Here is a 12,630-nt window from a genome sequence, read left to right as displayed (position 1 = left end):
AAAAAGTGAGAAATTGAGAGGGTAAGATAGCCAAAGACTTTTACTCCCAACACTTCTGCAGGAAAGAGATTTTTTTTCCCATCAGTTGATACTGTATTTCTTTTCCAAAGATAATGCTCATGTATCATTCATACAGAACATTTGGAAGTATAAAAGAATTGACATTGTAAGTTATTTTCAGGCACTCAGCTTCCAAGTTAGCAAATTTTAACCATAAGGCCTGGACGTATAGGCTGTGTCTAGCTGTAAGTGCAACAAACTTTTGATATTTTTTTAGTACAAAAGAAAGGAGAAAAAACATTTTTAGTACAACTAAGTGTGCACCATCTGTGTATGTGTCTACACAGAAAGATACACACACGTATCTTTCACAAAATATTTTGAGTTGGAAAGGACCCACAGCAATGATTGAGCTCAGCTCTTATATGAATGGCCCATACAGGGATCAAAACCACAACCCTGGTGTTATTAGCCCCATGCTCTGACCTACTGTGCTAATCTCAGGGTCGTGACTAGGTAACACTGGTTTTTCAGTTACATAATTATTTTCAATAATAAATCTTTTGAGTTTAATGAGCTTTAGAATAACTCCAAAAATGCAAGTCAGAGACTTACATAACCCGGGGCAAGAAGGAGTGTTTAAAACGCAGGCCTGTCAGTGGTGTAAGAAAGGGGACATAGAACTTATTTGGCCATCCACCACAATGGGAAAAGTAGACAAATTTGAAAGCAGAAGAAGATCTGACCTTTTTTTTCCAAGTATAAAATTGGTCAAATGCATTTTTCTGAGAAAATGACACCCTGAGAGATTAGAGATACAGTTATGTCTCTATAGTTAGAGGCCTTTTATGAAATCACAGAATGACAAAAGTACAGCTGGAAGGAACCTCCAAAGGTCATCCAGCTTATTTGCCTTCCTGCTGCAAGATCCCCCAGATCTATGGCATTGCAGACAACCATTTGACCAGCCTTTTCTCAAAAATTCGAGAACCATCTGAAGGAAAATTAAGTCCAGTACTTTGCAGTCTGTACTGGTACAATATTTTCCTCATAGCTCACTAAAGTATTTTCTGCTGCAATGTAAGAGGCATGTGGTTAGAAGCTAGGCATTTCCACCTGGAATGCGATTTAGACTACAATACCAGATGGTGGTAGCTCAGATGCTTTTTGTACCTACCCAATGAAAATTTTGCTCTAGGCTTATGTGTGCATACATTTGTCCATGAATAATGCAACAAAGTTTTAAGATAACAGTGTCAAACAAGACAAGATCAAGAAAGGTTGTCTTTTATCAAAATGATACTAACAAGGCAAGAATATTTTGTTGTTACATAACTGAGAAATAAATGGCTGTCACCTTGTAAAGGAACTTGTGGCTTTCTCCTCTTCCACCCTGTTTGGTGCTCAGCCCAAACTGCCACGCAACCACCTCTGAAATCAGTGAAACTCCCTCTGAGAATTACAAACAAATTTGTGTGCAACAAAGCCCCACAACCCTGTACTGTATCTAAGCATAAGTATTAAAAAGAAAACAAAAAAGAATAAAAACTAAACAAAAGTAGAACCAAACCAGAAAAACAGACAAACAGAAACTAGGGACATTTTAAAATTCCGAATTTTCTGAATTCTGTTGTACTGTGTAGCAAGTGTGTTGCAGGCTTGTCCCTACCTCTGCTGAGATATGCTCTTCCTGTTCCCCTAGCCAGAGACAAGAAGAAAGATTCTAGTGTGGTTTGTAGTGGGAAAGAAACCAGGATCTCTCTCTGCAACTACTCTAAGCTAAAGGTTAAAGGCAGCTGAGGAAATGGGTGAGGAGCTCTCCTGCTATATTTGTGATGGTAGCCATGCTTCTGCCATGATCTGCAAGTATTAGTGCTATCCTCAAGGTGGTCTGAAGGCTATTATCTAGTCTCTCTCTCTCTGATGCTGAGGAGTGGCAATAGAGTAACAGAATGGTTTGGGTTGGAAGGACTTTAAACATCATCTTGTTCCTAACCCCCCTGCCATGGGCAGGGACCGTTCTGCTAGACCAGCCCCATCCAGCCTGGTCTTGGAACACTTAAACAGATGAGGCACCCGCAGCCCCTCTGGGCAACCTGTCCCAGGGCATCCCTGCCCTGACAATTCAAATAATAATAAGTAAATAATTTCTTCCTAATATCTAATCTAAACCTGTCTTTCTTCACCTTAAGACCATTCCCTCTTGCCCTATCACTATAGGTCCTTGTAAAAAGTCTCCCTCCATTGGACTTTTAAACACCTTAAGGTACTGGAATTCTGCCATAGAATTGTAATTAAAAATATTGAGTTGTTATGATTTTTTTAACACTTCCACTGTGTTTCAACAAGCAATTTCAGAAGTTAGTGTCAGCTGTTTAATTTTCTTGCATTCATTTTCATCTAAAACAAATAGAAAGACTTTTCAATTATGCTTATTAGTTTCTTAGCAGGATACAACAGGCTTATTCATAAGTACTGTTGTTTACTAAAATTTTCTGTTATTTTCTGTACAGATAATATTAATTAATATTTCAATTTATTAACCTAATTTACTGTAACTGAGAGTTTTTACTGAGTTGTTCAGTAAAAAGGTTTTACTTGAACTCTACTGTCATCTTGTGGTGACCAGTGTTTCTGGTTCAAACTCACATACAAAAGTTTTTCAGCTGAAGAATCTGGATATTATACAAATGAACTTATGCTGCTTCTGCCTGCTAGATAACAAATAATCAGTGCCTTCCCCACTAATTCCAACTGAGATATTTACCTCTGCAAATCAGGATGATACCCAGAAACAAAGGCAACCAAATCATTAATATGTTGCCCTCGAATTCCTCAGTTTTCCTGTTGCATTCCTGAGATGCTGTTACCTATTTCAAAGTGTTCGATATTCAGGAGGATACCAAAAGGCATTCCTTTGATCTACAAGATCACACAGTGTTTGCATCACTGAAAATAACTGAAGATAATATTAAGTGCTGACTAGCTTCAAACATCTGTATCCGGAGATTGAATTTTCACTATTCCCATTCCTTTAACTCATCTCTGCTTGTGCAAAGGGTGCCACACGTGCACAAATGAGTGATGTCATATGATGACATTAGACAGAACTTGCTTGGATATCAGCTGTGCATTTTTCACACACTGGTCCTTTCAGCAGTTCAAGTTCTGTAAAACCAGTTCAACTGTTTTTTGAAGCAAGTCACACCACAGAGTGTGTCTGGCTGTACTGTACCTCAGTGTGATGTAGTAGCATGACATTAAACCTGAGCAAAACAAATGACACGGAGGTTATTTTTTGCTCACACACTTCTTCCTCTCTAATGCATAGCCAGCCCTGGTTCTGGTCTCCTTGTCCCTGAACTAGACTTAACTCTAAGGTTTATTTCCAAAGGCATATCTATTTTTTGCTTCAGTGTTTTAACCTGAACCAGATCAGCCAGCCTGCAGAACATGGTGCAGAACACAGTATTCAATAAACTCTAGCCTAGAAGATTAACAGGATCACTGTTTGCTGGCATAACAAAGGGTTTTCCTGTCAACAAACCTGGTTGACCAAAATTGCCGTGCAGACACTGTGACAGGATACCAGCTGCAGTGACAGACTGCTGTTTCCTAGATCAAAAAGACAGTTCTGAAATTCAGGCATGTCACCTTCTAAATTTTGGATTACTTCCTATGCAACAAAGAAGCAGTGTGAATTAGTCAGTGCTGAATTTAGACTGGTGCCATTCAGCAGCTGCTAGTACATGAGCCTTTGGGTTCTGAGCAATGGGCAGAGAACTCTGTTCTCCCCTGTGAGCTTTACACAGGTTAAGACCTTCTGGAATGGTACTGGGTCAGCCACAGCTTTGTCCATTCTCTAACCTAAAAGTATTCCTGAATACTAAAGACAAATGTGTGATGATAGCAAAAATCTTTATTTCTGGACAGGTTTGAAGACATGTAAATGAAGATTATTTTTATTCCACAAAGGACAGGAATAATTCCTGCATATTTTTGCAGGCAGCCAAACCAACAGACTTCCTTTGGAGGCTGTTGCCATGGCACCTGTCTAATGTCCATGCCGTCTTCCAGATTTCTGAGACTTAGTGAAAAAGAAAGACCAAAGGAGGCACCAGGTAAAAAGCACACAGCAAAGTTGCAGGCAGAAATATGACTCCAGTTCAGCCTGTAGGATGCATTCATACTGTTTAAGTGGTTTGTTTGGGGTTTTTTTCTGAATGGTATTTCATCCATAGGACAGTGTGATTTCTCATTTGATTTCTGGTAAGGAAGACAGAATTGCTATAAAATATCTTTATGGAGTCAAGTCAGCACAAAATTAATTTTTCCTAACTTCAGCTACCTATGTGCCCTAAGGGGCCTAAGGGGCCTGCCTAGGCTTCTCCTAGAATTCACAGTTATTATAGTATCACAAGGTTGGAAGAGCCCTTCAAAATCATTGAGTCTAATGTGTTCCCTGACCTCAACAAAACCATGGCACTGAGTGCCACATCCAATCTTTTTTTAAACACATCCAGGGATGGTGACTTTACCACCTCCCCAGGCAGACAATTCCAGCACTTTATCATTCTTTCCGTGAAAAACTTTTTCTAATGTCCAACCTATATTTTCCTTGACGCAGCTTGAGACCGTGTCCTCTCGTTCTGTCAGTTGCTGCCTGGAGAAAGAGACCAACCCCCACCCATCAGGAGGTTGTAGAGAGTGATAAGGTCACCTCTGAGCCTCCTTTTCTCCAGGCTAAACAACCCCAGCTCCCTCAGTTGTTCCTCACAGGGCTTGTGTTCCCAGCCCTTCACCAGCCTCGTTGCCTCCTCTGGAAATGCTCAAGCGTCTCAATGTCCTTCCTGAACTGAGGGGCCAGAGCTGGACACAGCACTCAAGGTGTGGCCTCAGCAGTGCTGAGTACAGGGGAAGAATGACCTCCCTGCTCCTGCTGGCCACACCATTCCTGACTCAGGCCAGGATGCCATTGGCCTTCTTGGCTACCAGGGCACACCGCTGGCTCAGTCAGTTATCGACCAGAACCCCCAGGTCCCTTTCTGCCTGGGCACTGTCCAGCCACACCATCCCCAGCCTATAATATTGCAGGGGGTTATTGTGCCCAAAATGCAGAACTCAGCACTTGGACTTACTAAACTTCATCCCACTGGACTCTGCCCATCCATCCAATTGTTCCAGGTCTCTCTGCAGAGCCTTTCTACCTTCCAACAGATCAACACACGCTCCCAGCTTAGTGTCATCTGCAAATTTACTGATGAAAGACTCAATACCCTCATCCATGTTGTCAGTAGAAATACTGAGCAGAGCTGGCCCCAGCACAGACCCCTGAGGGACACCACTGGTCACTGGCTGCCAGCTGGATGCAGCAATGTTCACCACCACTCTCTGGGCCCGGCCATCCAGCCAGTTCCTGACCCAGCACAGAGTGCTCCTGTCTAAGCTGTGGGCTGCCAGCTTTTCCAGGAGTGTGCTGTGGGAGACAGTGTCAAAGGCCTTGCTGAAATCCAAATAAACACCCACAGCCCTTCCTGCATCCACCAGGCAGGTCACCTGGTCATAAAAGGAGACCAGGTTGGTCAAACACGACCTACCCCTCCTAAACCCGTGCTGGCTGGGTCTGATACCCTGGCTGTCTTCTAAGTGCTGCATAGTATCTCTCAGTGTAAACTGCTCCATTGTCTTACCTGGTACTGAGGTCAGGCTGACTGGTCTGTAATTACCAGGGTCCTCCTTCCCACCCTTTTTGTGAATGGGGGTCACACTGGCCAGCTTCCAATCATCTGAGCATCACCAGTGAGCCAGGACTGTTGGGAAGTGATGGAGAGTGGCTTTGCAAGCTCATCTGCCAGCTCTCATCACCCTGGGATGGATCCCATCTGGACCCATAGATTTATGAGTATCCAAGCATCTCAGCAGTTCTCTGACTGCCTCCTCTTGGATAATGGGGGGATCATTCTGTTCCCTGGCACCATCAACCGTCCCAGTATTACAGTTGTCCTGAGGACAAGCCATCTTCTCATTAAAGACTGAGGCAAAGAAGGCGTTAAGCACTTCTGACTTCTCCTCATCTACAGTTACTAAGTTCCCTCGCTCATCCAGTAAAGAACAAAGGTTGGTCTTACCCTTTTACCATGAATGTATTTGTAAAAGCATTTTTTACTATACTTTACAGAAGTTGCCATTTTAGGTTCAAACTGAGCTTTAGCCTCCCTAATTTTTTTCCTCCATGCTCTAGCAGCCCCCTTAAATACTTCATGAGAGACCTGCCCTTCCTTCCAAAGATGATACATCCTCCTTTTATTCCTAAGTCCCTTCAAAACCTCCTTGTTCATCCAAGCTGGCCGTTTACCTCGTTGACTTATCTTTCGGCACACAGGGACAGTCTGTTCCTGCGCCCTCAAGATCTCATCTTTGGCCCATCTTTCCTGAACTCCTTTGTTTTTAAAGATTGCTTCCCAAGGAACTCCCTGAATAAGTCTCTTAAGTAGGCCAAAGTCTGCCCTCTGGAAGTCCAATGTAAGAGTCTTACTGGTTTTCCTCCTCATTTCACCAAATATTGAGAACTCTACAATTTCATGATCCCTCTGCCCCAAGTGGCCTCCAACCACCACGTCTCCCACCAGCCCTTCTCTATTTGAAAACAGCAGGTCTAACATAGTTCCTCCCCTGGTGGGCCCATCCACAAGCTGCAACAAAAAGTTGTCTTCCATACAATCTAAAAACTTCCTGGACTGCCTCCTTTCTTCTGTATTAAGTTCCCAGCAGATGTCTGGTAGGTTGAAGTTACCTACAAGAACAAGGGCTGGTGATCCTGAAAGTTTCTCCAGCTGCTTATAGAATAAATTGTCCACCTCTTCTTCCTGGTTGGGTGGATGATAACAGATTCCCAGTAGGATGTCAGCCTTGTTGCCCTTTCCCTTAATTCTTATCCATAGGCATTCAACTCCATCATTATTAGTTGCAATACCTATGGCATCAAAAGCCTCCTTAATATAAAGGGCCACCCCTCCACCTCTTCTCCCTCTCCTGTCTCTTCTGAAGAGCTTGCAGCCATCCAGTGCAGTGCTCCAGCTGTGTGAGTCATCCCACCATGTTTCTGTGATGGTCACTACATCATGGCTTTGCTGCTGCACCATGGCCTCCAGCTCTGCCTGTTTGTTACCCATGCTGCGTGCACTGGTATACATGCACCTCTGCTGGGCTACTGATTTCTCTCCTAACTCAGGCTTACCACCCTTGGGCCTGCTTCCAGACAGCCCAGGTACATCCCTCTACCCCTTCAGACCTAGTTTAAAGCCCTCTCAACAAGGTCTGCCAGTTCATGAGCTAAAAACCTGCCCTTAACAGAGAGATATATCCCACCTGGTTCCAGTAGAGCAGGTGCCGTAAGTTGCCCCATGATCAAAGAATCTGAAATTTTGCCAATGACACCAACCCTTGAGACACTTGTTAATGATGTGAGTTCTCCTATTTCTTCCATCATTTTTCTCTGCCACTAAAGAGACTGAGCAGAACACTACCTGTGCCCCTGTCCTATCAAGCACTTGACCCTAAAGTCCCTTTTAATTGCCCTGACACTCTTCTTTTCAATCTCATCACTGCCAGCCTGGAGTATCACCAGTGGATAATAATCAGAGGGCTGAATCAGCCCAGAAAGTCTCTCAGTGATATCTCATACCTGGGTCCCAGGGAGGCAGCAGATCTCCCTGTGGGACGGGTCTGGTTGACATATGGGGCCCTCTGTACCCCTCAGAAGGGAATCACCCACTACAATTACTCTTCTTTTCTTCTTGATGTTAGAGGTGGTGATCTGTCTTACCGGTGAGTCATAATTGGGAGGCTCACTGGGTAGAAAATTTTCTTCTAAATCATCTGGCTGTCTCTCTAGATCCAGGGCCTCATACCTATTCTGAAGTAGCACCTGGTTAGGGGATGGGGGTCTGGAGGAGTTTCTATTATTACCTCGCTGTGCAGGGACCCATTTCCACCTCCATCATCTACCAGATGCCCTACTACTGCCTGGGAGTGAGAGATATATGACTCCTCTGACTCTTGGTGGGCCTCCCTTAAAGATGTAAGGGCTGAACTCCACCAATCTATTTCCCTTTCACTATCCCTGATACTCCTTAATCTTTCAACTTCCTCCTTAAGCTCTACCACCAGCAAAAGGAGGTCATTCACCTGTTCACACCATAGGCAGGCTCCCTCCATAAAACTCCCAGAAGCCACTGATAAGCTCAAACGCTCCAGGCAGAAATGTGTCTCCACAGACACATCCTTTTTGGAGGGCTCCATTGATCATATACATTTGTACCAACCATGGGTTTTGACCATGTTAAAACCATTAGTAGCAGAAAGCAAAATATCAAGCAGTCAACAGAAACACCTGAACAACACCCAGCACACCTTACTAGCAAGAAAACCAGCAAGTCTGCCTGCTTGCCCTGCCTGTGCGAACTGTCGCGCAAACTGCCCCAGGAGTGCCACGCCCCTGTTTGCCTGCTCCTGTTCGCCGTGCTCTTCATGGAAGAAGGGTTCCTCATTTCTTCACCCAGCTTCAGACACCTAATTTAAACTGGGATGATTTACCATTTGGAACCAATCTCTCCTTTTTAACTACTGCAGGACCATGGGTGGAATAAACGTCTGGATTTCATGTGAGGCACAATGAATATAGGCAAAGATTTCTGTTATTTCAGAAACAGAAATTGCCACCCAAAAATGAGAGAACTGATTGAACAGCCTGACCCATACCTTTCTGGGTCTGGAAGCCATGCTGCTTAAGTCAAAATGGCTTTTTCCCCCATCCCTCAAAATCCGCAGAGGTCAAAGGCCTCTCACTACATAAATTAGCACCAAAAGAATTCAACAAGAGGCTGCACTCCAAAAGATGCAAAGATAAATTAATATTTAGGCAGTCATATGAACATGATTTGTCCAAGAGTAAAAATGCAGCAGGTCAGACACAGCTTCACTACTTTGGGGACTGTGCCATAAGACTGCCTCTTTGCCTGATCAATGAGGTATCAATCCATATCACAGGGGTTCAACTCATTCATAGTGGGAGGGTTGCTCACAGTCTGTTGGCTTCTCATGGGCCCAGACAGCTGTACTAGGGAAAAGCTGCATTTTTAGTCAGTAAACAAGGAGTAAGATCCCACCTACCAAAGACACGCTTTTGTCAAGTACTGTAAGACAAGTTACATAGTTCTACAATCACAAATAAACTGGCAATAGCATCAATTTCTGGCTTTGTTTGGGATGACAGGGTAATGATCTGATAATAAGATATATCCAAATTTCTCCAGTTTCCCCTGAATGAATTCTCTCAAGATGAGATTTTGTATAGCTTGTAAGTCTAATGAAGATGCAGAGTAGGCAGGCATGTGAGAATTTATATAGATTTTCCGAGAATCACAGAATATGCTGAGTAGGAAGGGACCCACAGGGATCATCCGCCAATTCTTGGCCCTGCACAAGACAGCCTCAAGAAACACACCATGTGTCTAGAACATAGTCCAAGTGTTTCTTTGACTCGGGCTTGATGCTGTGACCCCTTCCCTTTTTTGTGCCCGTGATGTCCATTGCAATGCTTTTGATCTCAGGCAGACCGTCTAGCGCTGTGGAGGAGCCTGGGGGAGGACATGGACAAACAAAGAGTGCAGGAGGGCTTATTGTTCAAGGCAGCTTACTTTGAAAGTTACGTAATACAGGCAGAAGTATCCTGAGCCTGGATTTCACCCATTAAAACTCAGCCATTAGATCTCATTGCTCTCTACAACTACCTGGAAGGAAGGTTGGTGAGCCGGGGGCTGGTCTCTTCTACTATGCCTACAGAGAGGACAACAGAAAACGGGCTGAAACTGCGATATAGGAGATTCACGTTAAAAATTTTGTCACTGCTCGGGTGGTCAGAAATTGGTTACCTAGAGTGGTGCAATCGCTCTCCCTGGAGACGTTTAAAGCCTGGGTCTGGCACTGTGTGATGTGGTTTAGGGGTTTAGGGTTACAGGATTAGTGCTGGGTGGACGCGTGGACTGGATGGTCTTGTAGATCTCTTCCAAAACGGGTGATTCTGCGATTCAGTAAAAGTAACTTTGATGTCGGTGTGAGCAGGGTCAGGAGTCAGCGCTGAGGCACTCGGCTGGCAGCGCGGGCGCTGCTGCAGAGCGCCAGCCCCGGCGTCCGCAGCGCCGATCCCGCCCTGCCGGCCCCGCCGCGCTCCGCACCCGCCGCGGGCCCCTCACACAGCGCCCGCCCCGGGCCCGCCCCAGCGGCCGCCCCCGGAAGCGCTCGAGGGGGCGTGGCGGAAGCGGGGCGGAGTGCGGCCTCTTTGGTGCTGGCGGCCGGCGAAGATGGTGAGTGCTGTGCTCGCTCGCGGGACATCCGCCGCCATCCGCCGCCATCCGCCGCCGCGCCGGGCCGGGGGCGGCGCGGGGTTCGGCCGGGCAGCGGGGGGGAGGCCCCGCGCTGTGCCGCGGCCGCGCTGGGGCCGGGGCTGGCGGCGGGCGCGGCTGCCGCGCCGCGCCGGGCCGGGCCGGGCCGGGCGGGGAGGCCGTGGTGCGGTGTGGGCCGCGGGCCCTCTGGGGACTCCTGCTTCGTATCGGCTGCCGCCGTGGCTAAGCACTCGGGCGGTAGCCTAGCAAGAGGGAGTTTAGTCGCCAAGGGGGAGTGTGTGATTGCTGTGTGAAAAGCAAGTAGTGCTGCGGCAGGAGAGAGCAGTTAGCTGCTTTAGAGGGATGGATGTGCGGAGAGGGCAGCCGATATAAACGTGCCGTGGCTCCGTTTTACTTCAGCACATGGGCGGGGTCACATAAGGAAAGGCGGCAATGAGTCCTGAAAATGGAGGCTGCTTGTAGTTAAAACTGAGTTGTGGCTCAGAGGTGAATGTGCCTCTGGCGTGTTTATACGGCTTGGTTTGCGCTTAGTTTTTTAAGGCTTGTTCTTTTAGTTTTGTGACTTAAAAGTGTTAGTGATATTTCTGTGTCTTGAAATGCTTTCCAGACGAAGGGAACTTCATCATTTGGTAAACGAAGGAACAAGACACACACCCTGTGTCGTCGATGTGGGTCCAAGGCGTACCATCTGCAAAAATCGACCTGTGGGAAATGTGGTTACCCTGCTAAGCGTAAGAGAAAGTGTAAGTAACGAACTTTTAACTGTATCTAGTTTAAAAAAAGTGTTTCTTTTCCTTCACTAGTTTGACTTGTTTTCCAGACAAGAAGGAAAACTGCCATTCTGTAGTTTTGTCGTTTTGCATTTTGGAGCTTTGTTCAAATTATTAATGATTTAATTATATGCTAGGTAATACGCAGTTTTACTGCATAGAAACTGACTTAAATTATAGTCGATTTTTTTTTGTTTTGTCAGCTTGAATAGTTGTACCATACAAAGGTAACATGCAGCTAAAATGACTTGTTGCAGGTAAATAACAGTAAATTATATATTTTAGATAACTGGAGTGCAAAGGCTAAAAGACGCAACACCACTGGTACTGGTCGCATGAGGCACCTGAAGAAGGTCTACCGTCGATTCAGGTATAACATTTTATTACACACTAGCATGGCGTGAAATCCTGCATAGACACCACTTAATGACAAAATTTACCATTCAAAGTTAACATTGTAATTTTGTTTGGGACTGCTTAAAGGGGTATGATCTTAGATACGTCATGAAATAATGTACTTTATATAGTTGTCTGCATTTTATCCTCCTTTGAGAATTAAAAATCCTTACTGGTAAGACAAAGGATGTGTAAAAAGTTCTGGTGTTTCTACTTAAATAAAGGTAATACAGAACACAGAGATTATTGTAATAAGAAGCCCACACATCTAAAAATGCTTTGTGTGGTATTGTGCCTATTTGTGATTCAGTTAAACAGATAATTACATTGAAGTGGGGAGTTCTATAGCAATCAGTCTCAAAATGCACTTCAGTCCCCATTTGCTTACTCAGAAAAAAGTTCAGGACAGGAGTAACTTCTGGTCCTTCTTGTATTTAGAGTTCAGTCAGCATTAAATAGATATTACATCAGATCCTGAGTTCCAGGTTTCTAAGACTTGTTACAAAGCTCTTGAGTTGTACTTGGTAGGTAGTGGGGATGTTGTATGATTCCCATGGAACTCTACTTTCTGGTCTACTACACAAAAAAGCTATACAAAAAATACGTACTTCGGGAGTGTTGTCATAGAAATATAGACTAGCATTATTAGCAAAAGGTAAGAGATTTTTAAGTCACAGTCTTGGATATAGTTGAGGGATCAGTTCTTGTGTTTTTGTTAGTTCATTCTTTTCCAGTGGCAGCCATAAAACACCTTCCAATGTGCAGCTGTAGCTTGCTTTCCACTGAGTGTTGCTCAAGTAGAAATGTCATCCAAAAGCAATCTCAGAGCCAAAGAGTATGGCATAGAGGGTTTTTATAAGAAACAGGCTTCACAAACAGGATCTCTTTAGGCAGATTGCTTAGAAGGAATGTGAACTAAAATAAGTGGTAATCATATTTCTACTTGCAGGAATGGATTCCGTGAGGGAACCACACCGAAGCCCAAGAGAGCAGCTGTTGCAGCCTCCAGTTCATCTTAAAGACTCATGTATTTGTTAAAATAAATGGTCTTATCCAGAAAA

The 12,630-nt window shown here is 44.7% G+C and overlaps 1 protein-coding gene across 1 annotated transcript; it reads left to right on the top strand.

The window, feature by feature from the left end:
- The first annotated feature begins 10,214 nt into the window (after positions 1-10,214).
- RPL37 (ribosomal protein L37) lies at positions 10,215-12,630 on the top strand. Its single transcript, XM_063421933.1, has 4 exons — positions 10,215-10,364; positions 11,011-11,146; positions 11,459-11,543; positions 12,519-12,630. Exons 1-4 carry the CDS (start codon positions 10,362-10,364, stop codon positions 12,586-12,588), a joined length of 294 nt encoding a protein of 97 aa, XP_063278003.1. The 5' UTR covers positions 10,215-10,361; the 3' UTR covers positions 12,589-12,630.

Source organism: Prinia subflava, chromosome Z, assembly GCF_021018805.1.
Source record: "Prinia subflava isolate CZ2003 ecotype Zambia chromosome Z, Cam_Psub_1.2, whole genome shotgun sequence".
Taxonomy (NCBI): Eukaryota; Metazoa; Chordata; class Aves; order Passeriformes; family Cisticolidae; genus Prinia; species Prinia subflava.
Note: the sequence above shows the minus strand (reverse complement) of the source record. Positions and strands in the feature narration are given on the sequence as shown.